A 20,289-nucleotide genomic window follows, 5' to 3' on the forward strand; every position below is an offset into this window, starting at 1 on the left:
CCCAATCGAGTTTTCTGTTCAGCGTATAATCAAGGCCACCGAAACTAGATCTGTCTTTTGTTGGTCTCGGTATAATGGTGTATGAGCCGCGGCCCATGAAACTTTAACCACGGCCCGGTGGTGGCCTGGCCTATATCGTTGCCAGAAGGACGATTATGGCTAACTCTAACCTTAAAGAAAATAAAAACTACTGGGGCTAGAGGGCTGCAATTTGGTATATTTAATGATTGGAGGGTGGATGATCAACATACCAATTTGCAGCCCTCTAGCCTCAGTAGTTTTTAAGATCTGAGGGCGGACAGAAAAATGCGGACAGAAATAAGGGCGCGACGGACAGACAAAGCCGGCATAATAGTTTTCTCTCACAGAAAACTAAAATGATGAGTGCGAGTACAGTCCACATATCAAATATTATTATCGAACTGTCAAATCTAATAATTAAACTTCATCTAAACCAGTCGTCCTCACGCTGTCAGCCATTAGCAGTTAATAATTTATTTCCAGGTGGGCGTCAAAGTCTTTCCCAATTATTCCCAGATATTAATTTTTGGTCTTTTCAGAAATGGCGGGATTATACTCATTATTAAAAAAAAATATAACAGGTTTTGCAAGCAAGCTCAGCAAATCACTAATTTGTTCGGTATTATACTTTATAATGAAGACCTGTTGGTTGGAAAATACGCTTAGTGAATGCCGCTGGTGTGCTACAGAGTGTTAGGCCGATAGGTCGTTGGCAAAAATAGACCCAGAACCGCCTTCCATGATTAAAGCCACATTGAACGACACAAAAATCACAGACTGTGAATATGACAAGTTCTGGAAAGTTATGTTATTTACTTTTGCGTCAAAAGAAAAAATGTTAACACTGCTAAACTGTAGGCCTATAAACTCCACACCCCTTTATGTAAGTCTGTTGAGAAAGATAACAATATACCTAAAAGGTATCCTACCTTACAGTACGATAACGATAAGGGAATTGTTTCATACAAAAATACAAAGGTATAGTTGATTACATAGATACCATTACTAGACCCAGTTTTAGACAAAACCAAACACACGAGTTTTGTTCCAGTATTTCAATGCCAGACGGATCAGATGCTGCGGCATAAGCCTATGGATAACCACTACACAGGCAGGAAGACCCCAAGGGCCTCTAAAAGGCCATAAGTACATAGAAGGGAAGCTCAAAGGAAATGCATTAAGCCAGTTATCAAAAACGAGGGCGAGTTCCATTTCCAGGCGGACGGGGTCTTGAGGTTTTCAGGCGAAGCAATTTGCTCTTCCATGGAGATTGAGAAGACCTCCCTGATTTTACGTCGATGTTCAGTCACGGCTAGATTTGTTGTGCCTTCTTCTTCCTAAAAATTCCATTGAGGAAAAGATTTGTGAAAACGATTCACGAAACTTGGCTGTCAAACAACACTGGGGCACTTCCGGCCATTCAGCGGTAAAGACAGTGAGAGGAGGGGGTTGGAGTGGTTGGATAGCAAGAGAAAGAGAGCCTGTAAATAAGTTAGATGAAGTAAAAGGATCTAAATGAGGAAATGAGAGAAAACTTGACAGTTGCACTAAGAAGTAACAGTGTTTGGACAGCAAGTTTGAAGAAGGAAGTGGCAATGGAGGCTAAAAACTGGATGCAGCAATTTTTATGAAACGACTGTGTCAAAATATTAAGAATAAAACCTGATAAGGAGTAAATCTAGTCATACCAATGCCTGGTGGCAGGAAATCCTGCCACGCTAAAGTTCTTTGTTCTTGTTTTCTTTCAAAAATAATGTTACGGCGTTCACTACTGTATAATTCAAGAGGTTCTTCACCCTCAGAGCGTTGCATTCAACCATACTTATTTATAGAAAACAAATAGTAAGAAGAAGGCTTACATTTCTCTACAAAGTGGCGGTGCTACCGATTCTGACCTCTTCGCTCACTCAAGTTTGAAATAACACGGGGATTTTGAGTCCTGAGATAATGTGGTCCAGTCACCAAACAAGATTAGACATTTTTCTTAATATCCTAATAGCTAAATAGGCTATAGGTTACTGGATATGTCACCACGTCTCGTCCTTTATACATTCTACCGGGATGCATAAGGATACCTGCTGTATTTTGTCAGTCATTACGATTTTTTTGTAGGTAGGCCTGTGGGATATTGTCTATTCTATCAATTGTTCAGTTGTAGACAAGTAAAGGCAGCGTCAGAATGCTTCAAACAAAATGTATTTTATCAACGGTTGTTTCTCAGCGAAATTCCCTACTTGTGAGAGTACTTTAGGGCGACATAATCAAACCGTAGCAAATCACTTCAATTATTTATTCAATGAAAGAGAATTGTATTTTTAGTTTGCTGTAAAAGAAGACTATTGTGACGGCTTTGTCTGTCCGTCCGCACTTTTTCTGTCCACACTTTTTCTGTTCGCCCTTAAATCTTAAAAACTACTGAGGCTAGAGGGCTGCAAATTAGTATGTTGATCATCCACTCTCCACTCATCAAGCATACCAAATTGCAGCCCTCTGGCCTCAGTAGTTTTTTATTTTATTTAAGGTTAAAGTTAGCCATAATCGTGCTTCTGGCAACGATATAGGCCAGGCCACCACCGGGTCGTGGTTAAACGTTCATGGGCCGCCATTATACCGAGGCCACCGAAAGATAGATCTATTTTCGGTGGCCTTGATTACACGCTGTACTGAAAGCTCGATTGCGCCGAAGAAGCTTCGGCGCCTCTTTTACTTGTTTATTTGTATAACAAATCATGGTTAAATTTGTGTTGTCATTAAACTATATGTCTCATGGATTACTGACAGCAAGAACATGAAGTTTGGTAGCCTAGGCTAGGCCTATGCCCTCAAACTACCCAATTGGTAAGGTGCTATATCAACAGAACCTTACTCTAAGTAAAATTCAATTTCGAATATATGAAAATTATATATTTCTCTATGGTAAAGGATATCGAATCATCATGCCACGAAAACAAATAGCTTTTGAGAATGGTAACAGCGAGGAAACGAGTGAAACGAATCTTGGTCAAGCAAACGCTAGGCCTATCCCCCTTGATTCGGCAAGTACTTTCTTATGGTGTCCTTATTTAACAGTTCTCATTGAAGTAGCAAGGAATGACTTTGCTGGTATTTTCTGTGATCGGTTTGTTTACAAGGCGCCTAGCATTACTTACTTGCTATTTAAAATCTTGGTGGAAGGTAGGCCTGACTCCCTATGGTAAACAAATGTACCAAAGTACTTGGCGCTCTGTCTCTTCTATATTTAAAAGTTTTCTGTGGCTTCTGAAGATTATATAAATATATACATATATGTGTGTGTGTTTGCGTAAGTATTTTGCAATCCTTTCCACCGTTTTTTCTGGCATTTTAATTAAAGATGACAACACGCCAGTAAGAGCAGTAGGTTTTTCAGATACCCAGATCCTGGACAAAGGCAGGCGTCCACCGAGACCGGAGTCGTAATGGAAACTCAGACACCCCCTCCCCCCCACAAAAAATATTAAAAGTAAACAATAACAATCCGCTGAACATCCAAAGCAGACGAGAAAAGGGGAGAGCGAACTGGACTTCCGGAGAAAACAGAAATATATCTGACGCATCTGTTTCCGCCTGGCTGGGTGGAAAATGGTTCCTGTTTTCCTCCGAACCTCCGTCCCTTTCTCTTGTAAGTAGTCTGCTCACATTTTCCCCTTCCAGATAAATAACTGGAATATAAACTTGCTTTACTCTTTTTTCTTATATTTGGAAGGATGGAAGGCAATATCCTTCTTCTCGTAAAGAATTTCATATCCTTCAACATAATGACGAAAGAGAAAGGTGATGGATAAGGCTGACATTTTTTTGTTTGGTCAGAAGAAGCAGTTATTTGCCTAACCTTGCACCACACAAACGCACACACACACACGTACACACACACACACACACACAAGAATTATTTCTGAGGTACTCAATAAAGTATAAACACACACACACACAAGAATTATTTCTGACGTAGGACCTACTCAATGAACTCAAAAACCAAGGGTACACGGGTTACGAGCCTGTAGCTGCTGTTCAACGAATTTTACAAAATGATAAACAACTAAGAGACAGATTAATAAATCAACAGAGAAATAAATGATAACAAGTAAAAAATGCGCAGAAGTTTCTTCGGCGCAATCGAGTTTTCTGGACAGTCGCTGCAGTGTATAATCAAGGCCACCGAAAATAGATCTATCTTTCGGTGGTCTCGGTATAATGCTATATGAGCCGTGGCCTGTGAAAATTTAACCACGGCCCGGTGGTGGCCTATACTATATCGTTGCCAGAAGCGCGATTACGGCTAACATTAACCTTAAATAAAATAAAAACTACTAAGGAGGCTAGAGGGCTGCAGTTTGGTATGTTTGATGATTGGAGGGTGGATGATCAACATACCAATTTGCAGCCCTCTAGCCTCAGTAGCTTTTAAGATCTGAGGGCGGACAGAAAAAAGTGCGGACGGACAGACAAAGCCGGCACAATAGTTTTCTTTTCAGAAAACTAAAAACGAAAATATATCACAGAACTTGTAAACTACTAGAACTTGTCGGTTCGAAACTCTATCAATAAACTGTATCGTCGCTTGTCCCGGATGGAAAAAGATTCAGCCGCCAAAGAATTGTAAATGAAATTAAATATGCAATGCTGTATCTCCCACCATAAATTCTTCAGCTGAACACATTTTAAAAGATCCGGGAAAAACCTTTTTATGCTCGAAAAACAGTACAATGATTTTAGTAGTAGAGTTCCAACCATGAATAAATATTCTCTGCCAGTACTAAGTTTATTTTGGCAAATTTTATTTTGTAAAAATATGGTTTTTTTTTTTTAAAGTTAAAATATTGGATGAACAACATACTAATTACATTAAATTTCAAACAAGTAAAAAACGCGCCTAAGTTTCCTCGGTGCAATCGAGTTTTCTGTACAGCGTATAATGCTGTATGAAACTCTCAGCCACGGCCCATGCAACTTTCAGCCGAGGCCCATGAAAATTTCAGCCACGACCGGGTGGTGACCTGTGTTGTTGTCACCTGTAGCGGTGTAAGACGCACGATCATGGCTAAATTTAACCTTAAATAAAATAAAAACTACTGAGGCTACAGTCTGCAATTTGGTATGTTTGATGATTGGAGGGTGGATGATCACCATACCGATTTGCAGCCCTCTAGCATCAGTAGTTTTTAAGATCTGAGGGCCGACAGAAAAAGCGCGGACGGACAAAGTTTTCTTTACAGAAAACTAAAAAGCTGACTGGAAAAGATTTACAAATACCTGCATTAATATCCTCATTTACAGCCGAAAGTCTCGAATTTTGTGGAGGAAAATGACATTTCTCTTAATAATTATAAACGCGAGACATCAAAAGGAATGAGAAAAAATTAAAATCATAAATAAATAATATATGCACTAGCAGCCTCGCTTCTGAAATCTATCGGAAGGCATCATTTTCCTTGTTAACTTTCCCACTGAAATTCGGTTTCAACTGTTAGTTTTAACAATTCAGTAATTTAATAAGGAATGAAAGGAGTCACACTGAGAACTTGTAGTTTTAATAATTCAATAATTCAATAAAGAATGAAAGGATTTACACTGAGAACTTGCATTATTTCCTGGAAATAACTAAACCAGAAAGCGAGAATGACCGAAACCTCAAGCTCCTTCTTCACAAACGCCATGTTGGGATACTTAGCTATGCTTATGATTAAATTATCAGTAAAAACAAAGATTTCCTAGAATAATTTCAACACCGCAAAGCGAAGTGTGGACAGGATACATAGGACGGATTTGTTCATTCAGTGAAGTTTCTTGTTTGATTTTTGTCGAAGTTCCTTCTTGAAACAAATAAAAAATGCGCCGAAGAAACTTCGGCGCAATCGAGTTTTCTGTACAGCGTGTGATCAAGGCCACCGAAAATACATCTATCTTTTGGTGGTCTCGGTATAATGCTGTATGAGCCGAGGCCCATGAAACTTTAACCACCGTGGCCTATCCTATATTATTGCCAGAAGCACGATTATGGCTAACTTTAACCTTAAATAAAATAAACCCTACTGAGGCTAGAGGGCTGCAATTTGGTATGTTTGATGATAGGAGGGTGGACGATCAACATACCGATTTGCAGCCCTCTAGCCCCAGTAGTTTTTAAGATCTGAGGGCCGACAGAAAAAGCGCGGACAGGAAAAAAGTGTAGTCAGAAGAAAGTGTGGACAGACAGACAAAGCCGTCACAATTGTTTTCTTTTATAGCAAACTAAAAAACTAGATAAATCATTAATGAATCTTCCCCGTAGAGGGTAGAGATGTCAGTGCACCTCACTTGGCGCACTGTAGGCATTGCTAGAGGGTTTTCTGCAGCGTCCCTTCGGCCCCTAGTTGCAACCTCTTTCATTCCTTTTACTGTACCTCCGTCCATATTCTCTTTCTTCCGTCTTACTTTCCACCCTCTCCTAGCAATTGTTCCATGGTGCAACTGCGAGGTTTCCCCCCCTGTTATACCTTTCAAAACCTCTCACTGTCAATTTCCCTTTCAGCGCTGAATGACCTCATAGGTCGCAGCGCTTGTCCTTTAGCCTAAACTCTATATTCTCTCTCATTTCTCATTACCAATTCTTTATCAAGACTGCCATTGGCGTCATTACACATTAGAGTTGAAGAGATGATTGCAACAACTGTTGCATCATCGTGTCTTGCACAATTCTGTCCAAGCCAGGCAGTCAAGATACTTAGCTGTCCACCCTCTTTAACTTATTCTCCTTCGATTTTCCGCCACTCACGCCCAAACAAACCCTTCGAGAGAACTTTGAGAGATCTGTAAATGTGATTCAATGACTTGGTTAAACTGGTTTGAATTGTCAATAATTTTTTTTAAATCCTTCAGGAGGCTCATACGAGAGTCATCCCTAAACCAGGTCTAAAGTCTATTTAGGGCAGTGGTTCTCAACCTGGGGGGCGCCAGCAATTTCCAGGGGGGCGGGCTGCGAGCCCTAGTGAAAAATAAAAAATTCTCTAATTATATATTCGTTATTATCTTAACAAGAGTCGCCAGGAAGCAGTGTCAAGTATCTCACTAATTCATTCCCAAAAGAATAAAAACATCCCTTCGCTATCTCTTTTTTTTATTTTCCTTTAAATCTGGAAGGTGCAAGGGGGGCGTGGAGGGAAGGAGCAACTCTTAGAGGGGGCGTGGTAATAAAAAAGTTAAGAGCCACTGTTTTAGAGTTTATATAGACAAGGAAAACTCTTAGAATAATGACGAACGCTTAATTTCGGAATGATCAGAAGAATACGATCAAAGAATATTCAATCATTTAGCCATCAATTGAGAGGTGTTTCCGTTTAACATTCCGGGGAATAGAAGGCCAATCCGAGTAGGACATTTCGACGTGAAACGGTTCAATTAAATCTCCTTATGAGAGAGAGAGAGAGAGAGAGAGAGAGAGAGAGAGAGAGAGAGAGAGAGAGAGAGAGAGAGGAAGTGCAGTGAAATAACAAACAGATAAACAGAGAAAGAAAACGCTTTTACTGGAGAGAGAGAGAGAGAGAAAGTCTAAGGGAATAACAGACAGATAAATAGAGAGAAAAAAAGTCTTTTATTGGAGAGAGAGAGAGAGAGAGAGTCTAGGAGAAAAGCAGGCAGCTGAGCAGAGAAAGAATAGACTTCTTCTGGAGTAAGACACACAAAAAGAAGAAGAAGAAGAAGAAGGAAGAGCCTCTTCCCGAAACAGTAGTCTAATCCAGTCGAGGCCAAACGCGCAGTTAAAGGCTTCAATTTATGAAAGGAGAGTCCTGGGAGCCTCTTATTGGCTTCGAGGAGCGGAAACCCTTTGCTATCACGGAAATTGGATGGTTATCAAACCGTGCGGAAGGTTCTATGAAAAACGAATATCTTTGGGAGGACCTGAACGACGCCTCCTGAAGAAGAAGAAGAAGGGGAAGGAGAAGGAGGAGGAGGAGAAGAAGTAGGTCCCGCGTGGACACTACCTGAATGGTTATGCACGTACCGTGCATTGCTGGGTCTCATTAGCATGCTGAGAGAATGGACTCGTAAAGTGGATAGCTGCATGCACAACCGCTTGGTTTATATATATATATATATATATATATATATATATATATATATATATATATATATATATGTATATATATATATATATGTATATATATATATACATATATATATATCACACATATATATATATATATATTTATATATTTATATATATATATATATATATATATATATATATATATATATATATATATATATATATATATATATATATATACTATTTATCTTTTATTTATAAATTATGCCTGTACAAATACCACTGATTCCTAAAACTCCATAAAAATCTAAATCTCTCATTATTGCTAATAACATACGATGAACATTCTCTGCATATTAGGAAGCTGGAAAATCACAGGAAATTTCTTTTATTGCTCATTCCCTTTCCTAAATTTTCCAGAACTAGCATTTCTGTGTTAAGTAAATGGCATTACACTTGACCCATTTTCAACCCCAAACCAGCCACTCTCTTCTCTGCATATCTTCATTTTTATCTCGAATTGAAAGTATTTTCCTGCATAGCCTATAACAGAATTCAAACTTTTCGGTTTGCAGGAAAACTAAGTAAAATATAATAAGAAACTTGAGCCGTATATTCTTCAGAAGCGTTTGAATTAGAGATGCCTAAATGGTCTAATTAGCAATATAATTTTTTTCCTACTCGGAAACTCAGATTCCTGCTTGTTGTCGGTACAGCACTAAATGAATCTTGAATGCACATAAACATGATGATAACACTGCATTTGCACATTACCTCTAGATCCCAAATCTAACACAATAAAAGACTAGTTTTTATTATTGCTGTTATTATTATTTAACATATATTTTTTCTGAAGGAGGGACCAATGTAGAGCTAAAGGATTCTGTATTCTTATGGCATTATATAATTTTTAAAAATGGACATAAAATGGTTCTATATCTCCTCAGTTCGTCAGAAGGTGAGTGATCTTATTATTATTATTATTATTATTATTATTATTATTATTATTATTATTATTATTATTATTGTTGTTGTTGTTGTTGTTGCTGTTGTTGTTGTTATTATTATTATTATTATATTTTATTATCCTTTATTTATATCTCCTCAATTCTTGAGAACGTGAGTGATCTTATTATTATTATTATTATTATTATTATTATTATTATTACTGTGGAGGAAGTGTTAATCTGGAAGACTCCCCCCAAAAAATACTACAAAAAACCGATATAAACCTAGATAACAAATGCAAAACAAATAAAATAAAATGAAATAAAACAATATACATAAACAGTAATATAAGTCGGGAAGACTGAGGCAATAGCACATTACCATTTAAAGTAGTATTGGAACCTCTCTTAAACCCATGAATATCGGAACGTATAATGCTGCAAAGGAAGGCCATTCCGAAATTTCACAGCATAACAGCATATTTCAGGATCTCATTTGATAGTATGAATAGTCGAAGACTACTAAAAGTTCATAATATTCACATTTAATATTCACTGAAGATTCGGAAACTTAAAGATCAAATGGAAGACACCAAATTCTCATTACGAATTCATGACGGTCCTAAAGTAAGACAAGCTTCGTTACCACCCTCTTCAAGCGACTCGTCTCTCGGCGACGAATGCAGGAAGAAGAAGAAGAATAAGGAGAAGAAGAAGAAGAAGAATTCACATCTCGGGGTAATTTCCTTCAAGAAATGGGTCCTCGTTCTTGCCGTGAAAGCTCTCCCAGATCTGTTTACGGAGGAAGCATTTCTATTTCCTGAACGACGAAAGCACCGGCGATTTGCAAACGCGCTTAAGCGTAATCGTTCCTTGACGCTGAACGTAGTTTCAGAACGTTTTGGGCGAGGCGTCGAAAATGAACGATCCCAATAAGAAGGAAATAACATTAAAAGGAGACTTTGCGAGGATTTTCAATTGTTTTTTAACACCGGAAGTTGGCGACAATTCCCGAGAGGTACCATGCGTATTAGCTAATAATACATTGGACGGTGTTTTGAAATAGTTTTTAAACCAGATTTCCATGACCATTCGCTGGCAATAGCAAGAAATTAATGACGTAATACTGTTAACTTTACTAAAAGGCATTCAAAACGAGAATTCTGTAGCCATTCGCCAAGCGAACCGAATATTTATAATAAACACATTAGCATCTTCACTGCATTTTAACCCAAGAATTCTAATTACTCTTGAAAATATATTGAAGGACTCTCGAAATTTTTTTTTTTATTTTATTTTATTATAATACGTGAAGCGAAAGGACAAGACGGCCTAATGCTTCTGTTTGGTGTCTGAGATTTCGGGGTCATGTTGTTTACCCCAAGCATCAGCCTCTGTGGGCTTTGTCCGACAGGGTTTGACTTCCTGTGTTGGTCAACCGTTCAAGATATTATCAGAAATACACACACACTCATATCCATGTTTATACATATACACATATAAACACACATACATACATATATATAAACATATAATATACATACATATATACAATATATATATACAGTATATGTATGTATATATATATATATATATATATATATATATATATATATATATATATATATATATATATATATATATATATATATATATATATGTGTGTGTGTGTGTGTGTGTGTGTGTGTGTGTGTGTGTGTGTGGAGTCTACTGGTCACTTTTTACCACATACATTTGTAATTGTAATATACAATGCCCTCTTAACTTCTCGAATTCTTCGCGCTTTTCTGAATACGCTTGTCACTACAAAGCCTTCAGACCCAAGTGCAAGAAATATGAAGATATTACGATGTCCGGTCGCGGGAAACGAACCTAGGTGTGATTATGGAACCCGGGTTCGTTTCCCGCGACAGGACATCATAAATATCTTCATATTTCTTGCACTTAGATCTTAGGGCATTGTAGTGGCAAGCGTATCCAAAAAGCGCGAAGAATTCGAGAGGTTAAGAGGGCAGCTATTACAATTACACACATTTCGGCTATTACAATTACACACATACATTCATACATACATACATACGTATATATATATATATATATATATATATATATATATATATATATATATATATATATATATATATATATATATATATATAAATGAGCCGAATGGCTTGTTAATATATATTTGATCTCTCTCTCTCTCTCTCTCTCTCTCTCTCTCTCTCTCTCTCTTCGCACACGTGTTTTCAAATGGGCCGAAGTGTGGCTAATTTTACCGAGAGAGAGAGAGAGAGAGAGAGAGAGAGAGAGAGAGAGAGAGAGAGAGAGAGAGAGTTATGCCAATCAGGGTTTGTTGTACAGTAGTCTGGACATACCGACATAACATATAAGTCACAATTTCATGTATCACTCCCACTGGAGGTGCCATAGTGACGTGAGTAGAAGTTAGAGGAGTTTCCCAAGAAAATCAAATGGCTTTAATGGGTAAAATATTGGCCACAAATTCATAGATGGTGAAGCAGCATAATCTACCAACATCAGCTATTCTGAAACTCAATTACAAGAGCATAAACAAGTAAAAAATGCGCCGAAGTCGCAGGCCACCGAAAATAGATCTATCTTTCGGTGGTCTCGGTATAATGCTGTGTGAGCCGCGGCCCATGAAACTTTAACTAAGGCCCGGTGGTGGCCTGTCTTACATCGTTGACAGACGCACGATTATGGCTAAATTTAACCTTAAATATAATAAAAACTACTGAGGCTAGAGGGCTGCAATTTGGTATCTTTGATGAGTGGAGGGTTGTGATCAACATACCGATTTGAAGCGCTCTAGCCTCAGTAGTTTTTCAGATCTGAGGGCGGACAGAAAAAGTGCGGATAGAAAAAGTGCGGATAGAAAAAGTACGGACAGAATAAAGTGCGGACGGACAGACAAAGCCATCTCAAAAGTTTTCTTTTACAGAAAACTAAAAAGATAAAAGAAAAGTTCAGCAGATAATGAAAAGATCTGAAGCCGAAGCGAAGGAAAATGCCGCACTTGACACAGGAGACGACAAGCAGCGTCGGGAACTGCAACAGAAAAGGAGATGGATGTTTGCAAACAATTTTCCCCGTGATCATTGCGAGGAAAATTGGAGGACATTTTTTTTCTTAGAGAAACTCACACTCCGTGAAATTGCAGAGAAATCCATCAGTGGCAACTCATTTCCTGTTAGCCAATTGTTTTGTTGTCTTTTTTTTTTTTTTTTATTTAGTGGCGTGATCATCACTCAGTTCCTTAATTGGTTCTGACGTGAAGAGATCCATTAACTACCGTCAGCATAGTTGGTTTAGATACTTCGAAGAGATTGGTCAGTCACGTTTCTCTTATCTGTTGGCTTGAAAGAGTCCAGGGGGCTATACTAAGCCTCTCCAATCTTTTTAACAACTATTTTTTTTTTTTAGTTTTCTGTAAAGAAAACTGTTGTGCCGGCTTTGTCTGTCCGTCCGCACTTTTTCTGTCCACCCTCAGATCTTAAAAATTGCTAGGGCTACAGGGCTGCAAATTGGTACGTTGATCATCCACCCTCCAATCATCAAACATGCCAAATTGCAGCCCTCTGGCCTCAGTAGTTTATATTTTCTTCGAGGTTAGAGTTAGCCATAATCGTGCTTCTGGCAAGATATAGCATACGCCACCACCGGGACGTGGTTAAAGTTTCATGGGCCGCGGCTCATACAGCATTATACCAAGATCACCGAAAGATAGACCTATTTTCGGTGGCCTTGATTATACGCTGTAGCGGCTGTACAGAAAACTCTACTGCGCTGAAGAAAATCGGCGCATTTTTCACTTGTTCTTTATAATGTCAGCAGATTATTAAGAAGCTCCTCAGGGAGGAATATTGTTAGCTGAAGGTGCCTGAGACAACTTCATCCACCCTCTCTCTCTCTCTCTCTCTCTCTCTCTCAAGCACAAACCTACGCACGCACACATACAAGCAAGAAGGCTTGCATTCTATCCCTTGTCTAGGGAGGAACGAAATTAGCTCGTTTTTTAAAAGGAATCGAAAATGCCTTTGTCAACCTAAGCACAAAACAGGTATATTTATTAGTTGACTGTGAGTTGCACCTAGAGAGAGAGAGAGAGAGAGAGAGAGAGAGAGAGAGAGAGGAGAGAGTGGTGGTTGGTGGGGGGAGGGGGTAATATACCTTCAAAATATATATTTTCACATTATAAAAAAGAAGGCACGATTTCATCTAGGAATATTCAACCCTTTGAGTTGAAACCATTCGTCCTATATTCTTTCAATAATCTCTCTCTCTCTCTCTCTCTCTCTCTCTCTCTCTCTCTCTCTCTCTCTCTCTCTCTCTCTCTCTCTCTCCTTCATCAGTTACAGATAAATACAGCATTAAATACATCAACCTCTGACTTTCAACTATTGAATTCCACGAACTAGACTTCATGAAATATGAAACCTTTTTCCATCAGGATTTTTGTTATTATACGAAAAAAAAAAAAAATTTTCCGCTGAGGTTTTTTTCAGCATTTCTTCTGATAAGACTTCCATGGTTTCAGTTTTTTTTATATTCCATATAACAGAAGTCTTTCGAAAAATTGCAGCGCTAATTAATTCCGCCTGCTCTGTCATTTGATGTTCAAATTCAATTATGTTTAGAGAATTTTATAACATAAAAAGCGCGACTAATTATTTTTTAAACCAACGCTCACCGGATATAATTATACGCAATTCATCTTTATTCATCTCATAACCATCGTTGATGACTTCTGTATAACGATCTGTTTCATAAATCATTAAATCGTATGTCAACATTAACCTACAACAGAACAGACATAAACATTCACACCTAAATTCATCTACATCGAAAAAAGCATCTGGATTTTATTTGTCTTTTCATTGCTAATATATTAAGTTACTTTACGCATGAATTCAGTGGCAAAAAAAAAAAAAAACATAAAAAATGCGCCAACTTCGGCGCAATCGAGTTTCTGTACAGCCGCTACAACGTATAATCAAGGCCACCAAAAATAGATCTATCAGTAGTCTCGGTATAATGCTTTACGAGCCGCGGCCCGTGAAACTTTAAACACGGTCCTGTGGTGGCATATCCTATATTGTTGCCAGAAGCACGACTATGGCTAACTTTAACCTTAAATGAGGTAATAACTACTGATGTTAGAGGGCTGCAATTTGGTATGTTTGATGATTGGAGGGTGGATGATTAACATACCAATTTTCTGCCCTCCAGCCTCAGTAGTTTTTAAGATTTGAGGGCGGACAGAAAATGTGCGGACAGAATAAAGTGCGGACGAACAGACAAAGCCGGCACGATAGTTTTCTTTTACAGAAAACTAAAAACAACTCATGAGCTGCATTCTAAGTCAGTGAATAATCAGGTTCAATAAAGAAATAGGAAAAAGAAAAAGAATCAGGGTCTTTGAAAACTCATGAGCTCAATTCTCATCCAGTGAATAATCAGGGTAAAAAAAAAATGATAAAGGATCAGGCTCACTGACTACTTCCATTTCCTTAGAAACCGAAGTCACTGACCTTCCCTCAAAAAAGGTCCTTTTCCCCAAAAAGGCCCTGATCGATTGCTGGTCAATTTCCCGCGAATGTCTCTCACTTACCGAATGGAGATTTTCCACACTGTCGTTCCGGGAGTCTAAGAGTCTTCTTCTTTGGGAAGCCTTTCCCGAGAGCCACTGGTGGAGACAACTCGCAAAGCCGGAAGAATGAATTGCTTGTTCGCTGTGGGCATGCAATAGAGGAATTTATTTCCGGCGTGCTTGGAGAGAGAGAGAGAGAGAGAGAGAGAGAGAGAGAGAGAGAGAGAGAGAGAGAGAGAGAGAGAGAGAGACAGTCAGTATTAGAGAGTCATAGTATTTTTGAGTCATAATTTTATCTATGATATATATATATATATGTATATATATATATATATATATATATATATATATATATATATATATATATATATATATATATATATATATATATATATATAGTATATATAAATATATATGTAAATATATATATATATATATATATATATATATATATATATATGTATACATATACATAAATCTATATATACTACGTATATATATGTATATATATTTATAAATGTATGTATGCATATATGTACTACGTTCTGATTTCCAATAAGAACTCGCAAGACCTCAGAATAGTTTTTACAATTTCATCTGATCGGCAGCCAAAAAATTTTTCAGAACGAAAGATGCTATAAAACAGTTTCATAAAAAAAATCCACACATGTAAGTGTTATTACGTAATTAAAAAAACTTATAAAAACAACTCAATAACTCAATTGATTATGTGATTTTCATTAATATATAATGGGTTACTAATCGTCAGCGCGACTTACAACAAATATTAGCAGCCAGATGCTAGCAGCAGTGAGTTATATTGAAACCCAGAAACTATTAAGGTAAAACCTTTGGATGGCTTAGATGAAGCAGGAATTATGACATAGCATCACCTGACCAAAGGAAGTTCGATGCCTGTTGTGGACCTCGTGACTCGGCTGACCAAACGAATCGACTAAAGGAAAAGGATGAGCAACTGAAATTGAGCGAATAACAGTCTGTTAAGCACAGACACAAACGACACTTTATTCTGTCCGCACTTTTTCTGTCCGCCCTCATCTCAAAAACTACTGAGGCTAGAGAGCTGCAAATTGGTATGTTGTTCATCCACCCTCCAATCATCAAACATACCAACTTGCAGTCCTCTAGCCTCAGTGGTTTTTATTTTATTTAAAGGTTAAAGTTAGCCATGATCGTGCTTCTGGCAACGATATAGGATAGGCCACCATGGGTAGCGGCTCATACAGCATTATACCGAGACCACCGAAAGATAGATCTATTTTCGGTGGTCTTGATTATACGCTGTAGCGGCTGTACAGAAAACTCGATTGCGCCGAAGAAACTTCGGCGCATTTTTCACTTGTTCATCTTTGACAACTTTCGTTCCAACATGTTGAAAATTCTCCGATTAATGAAAAAATGACCAGATTCATCGGACTATTATACCTCCCAAAGAATCATATTTCATTTGGGATAATATATCACATATAATGGCCCATTGATTTCCATGAATGAAATTACCCCGCTTGATTTGATTTATATTTCGCTGTAACTACTTCTTTTGATGATTAATCTTTCAGACGAGCCCATTATTTTCAATCGTTTCGCCATTGACGATGTAACGACGTGGGTAGGCTTATAAATGCGACCATTCAGTGGAAAATCTAATGCATCTATTTGCGCTATTTCGCAAATCCTAGCGTAGCGAAAGCCCTGTATAGCAGGCTACCATCAGTAAAGTAAATACAGAAAAATGGCTGCTGAGGCATAATTCCAAAACAGCTTTTATTTACAGCCTTACTTCCCTCAACTCAAACCGAAACTGGGTAAATTTAATGCATCTATTTGAGCTATTGCATAAATCCTAGCTTACCAGAAAATGGCTATTGATGCATAATTCTAAAACAGCTTTTGTTTACAGCCTTATTTCCCTCAACTCAAACCGAATCTGGGTTCTCGAGGAGAATTTATACCCGACAAACTCGATCAACGATGGAGATCGAGGGCGGTAAAGACACACTCAGCCTAGTGAAAACTCGATCCGCGAAAACTCACGAGGAATGTGAAGAGTCTCCACAAGAATCTCTAACCTCCAACAGCCTCTCCGCAAGACTCTCTGGGTCTCTCGTAAAATTGGAGTCGAGAGCCGTGGTCCTGACTCTGACGTCCCCCTAAACTTGGCGCCGCTCCGAAAATGCTCCGAGGCTCGCGGGCCACTTGGAGCCTGTGACGTCAGGAAGCGACCTCGGAACGCGTTCTTTCCGGCCTGCCTCAGGGACTAGTAATGTCGTTATATATATATGTATATATATATATATATATATATATATATATATATATATATATATATATATATATACTATATATATATATATAGCATATACACATACATACATACGATGTATGTATGAAACTCGTTGGTATACTCCTGTATCTGTACGTATTTTCACTGGTCTTGCAGTATTCGCATCTCACTGATTCCAGCATCCCCAACGAGCAAAATTTTCAGCACGATGCAATATTCGCCTTGAATTCCGGGCTGACTAATCGTTCCCGCCCTGTATGTAGGTCAGGCCGACTAATAAATCCACTTATTCCTAAGTCAAATCTACAATAATCTCAGTCAAAATCCGTTGCAAAATACTATGCTTTTAACGGAGCTGAATTAAGGTTGTTCTCTCTCTCATTGACTGGGTTCTGCCTGGTAATAGGTTTGAAGATAATATATTATGTTCTTTGCATTTTCAATATTAAAACAGTATATGTAATTATAATAAACTCTGGTTATTGCAATTACAAGCGTAACTGGTGAAAAAAATATGTATCATATAAGCTACAGCTCTTCTGCAGTTATTTCCAGTTTATTCAAGGTCATGGAACTTGAAAAATCTTGCAGTATTTGAGTCTCTCTCTCTCTCTCTCTCTCTCTCTCTCTCTCTCTCTCTCTCTCTCTCTCTCTCTCAAAAAAAAAAAAAAAAAAAAAAAAAAAAAAACACATGAATTTCACAACTCACACCTCATCTGAAATATTGCTGGGAATTTATAATAATAATAATAATAATAATAATAATAATAATAATAATAATAATAATAATAATAATAATAATATACATTAACCAAGCTTGGAATGAACATCTAACCTGTTGTTCATTTATTTTCAATAACAAAATCAGCAAAGCGAAAATAAGCCTGAACGCCAATCCTGAACTGAGAATATAATAATAATAATAATAATAATAATAATAATAATAATAATAATAATAATAATAATAATAATAATAATTTTATTTCAGCAATTCAGGGGGTGCGAGAATTGACTGCTGATTTGAAAGGGGATGCATACATTGAAAAAGGTTAAGAACCACTGGTCCAGGGCAACAAGAAAGTCTTTTATTTGCAGTGAATGTTATCTCCTGTATAGTAGGAATTACTCTTTAACGGTGCAGCCAACAATCGTATGTTATTGTACAGTAATATGAACTTGGCTTACTTCTGTAATCATATGCTATTTACACCTTGGGAAATAGCATATTAATAAGTTGTAAGAAATCTGACACGTTATATACTGAACAATAACAAAATATTATAACAGACTCTCTCTCTCTCTCTCTCTCTCTCTCTCTCTCTCTCTCTCTCTCTCTCTCTCTCTATTGCTCTGACGTGAAACAATACTATATCACATTTTAATGTATTTCCAGTGGCCATAATTTTCATTCAGAGTGAAATGAAAAGTAAAAAAAAAAATTTTTGATGGTCGGATTAAGACTGAATGAGAGAATGTCAGTTTTTCTGTCTGTCTGTCTGTCTGTCTGTCTGTCTGTCTATTTCTTTTAGACAGAGACATCTTCAGAAAATGGAAACTGCTCCCTTTGCCACTCTCTGTCACACACACACACACACACAGACACATCCACACACACAAACACAGGCACATGCACATGCAAACACACCAACACAGGCACTCACAAACACAGACACACAGATACACAGACACACTCACACGAACGCGCACACACACAGACACACAGCCACACAAAACACAGACACACACACACAAACACAGATACACAGACACAAACACGAACGCACACACACAGACACACACACACACAAACACAGACACACAGACACAAACACACACACGCACACACACACGCACAAACACAGACACACAGACACAAACACACACACAGCCACACAAAAAAACAGACACACACACACAAACACAGACACACACAGCCACACACACACAAACAGAGACACAGATACACCGACACACTCACAAACACACACAAACACACACACAAACACTTTTGCGGACGCCATTAGCCGTCTGTTGCAAAACACCTTCAATATATCGATTCTTCTTCTCGATGTCTGAAATGAAAAGGTTAACGACACAACCGAGACGTGATTATTAGTCTCCTGCCAACGCTTTTGCGGACGCCATTACGTCGTCTCCGAGTCCTTTTCATTTTCCCTTTTTTTGAAGGAGCTGCTGACGGTCCACGACTATATATATTACACACTTACACACACATATATATACATACACGTGTGTGTCTGTGTGTAACTACTTATGTGTGCGTGTGTGTCTGCGTGTGTACGAACACTTAAAAACTGAGCATTTGCGTTATTAACATCACAGAGCCATTTGTCTGTCCCCCTTTTCCAGCAAAGATGTAAGAGAGAGTCAGGACGCACTGAAGTCTGGAGAGTTTACGAACCATGCAAGGTTGGACAGATTTATTGGGGAGATAAAAGGGAAGGAAGAGAGAGAGAGAGAGAGAGAGAGAGAGAGAGAGAGAGAGAGAGAGACTGCCAACGAGGAATAATTATCCTTCGACAATCTTGTTAAAAGATATTGTAAATAGAACAGCGGTTAATCAAACACACACACACACACACACACAGAGAGAGAGAGAGAGAGAGAGAGAGAGAGAGAGAGAGAGAGAGAGAGAGAGAGCTATTCAAGAATAATCTGACTTTGCTTGAAAGGCTACGTGCGAAGTTTGAGTAATTCGAGAATTTTAAACTGTTTAACTATTTCCTCATTCATTTATCGAAATGAGAGGAATGTTAAACAGCTCTGCTCATACAAGGAAAAATAAGTTGGCTCTGATTTTGGCTGATATTGTTGGGAATGTGAACAAGTAAAAAATGACAAAGAGTTTTCTGTACAGCGCATAATCAACGCCACCGAAAATAAATCTATCTTTTGGTGGTCTCGGTATAATGCTCTATGAGCCGCGGCCCATGACTGTTTAACCACGGTGGCGGCCTGTCCTTATCGTTGCCAGATGCACGATTATGGCTTACTTTAACGTTAAATGAAATAAAAACTACTGAGGCTAGAGTGCTGCAATTTGGTATGTTTGATGAGTGGAGGGTGGATAATCAACATACCAATTTGCAGCCCTCTAGCCTTTACTCATTTTCAAGATCTGAGGGCGGAAAGAACAAAGTGCGGACAGACAAAATTGCGGACGGAAGACAAAGCAGGCACAATAGTTTTTTTTACAGAAAACTAAAAATGCCAGAGAGTGGAAAAAGTTAAGTATACCTTAGTTTAACCAGACCACTGAGCTGATTAACAGCTCTCCTAGAGAGGGCTGGCCCGAAGGATTAGACTTATTTTACGTGGCTAAGAACCAGTTGGTTAC

General features: G+C 38.1%; 1 protein-coding gene across 1 annotated transcript in view; it reads left to right on the forward strand.

The window, feature by feature from the left end:
• The window catches only part of LOC136841991 (GTPase activating protein homolog 4-like), a 43,702-nt gene extending 26,901 nt beyond the window's left edge, over positions 1 to 16,801 (forward strand). Inside the window, exon 3 of the mRNA XM_067109394.1 lies at positions 16,548 to 16,801. Within this exon, the coding sequence (XP_066965495.1) occupies positions 16,548 to 16,801 (254 nt within the window). The remainder of the gene's footprint in view (positions 1 to 16,547) is intronic.
• The last annotated feature ends 3,488 nt before the right edge of the window (positions 16,802 to 20,289 follow it).

This window comes from Macrobrachium rosenbergii, chromosome 9, assembly GCF_040412425.1.
Source record: "Macrobrachium rosenbergii isolate ZJJX-2024 chromosome 9, ASM4041242v1, whole genome shotgun sequence".
Taxonomy (NCBI): Eukaryota; Metazoa; Arthropoda; class Malacostraca; order Decapoda; family Palaemonidae; genus Macrobrachium; species Macrobrachium rosenbergii.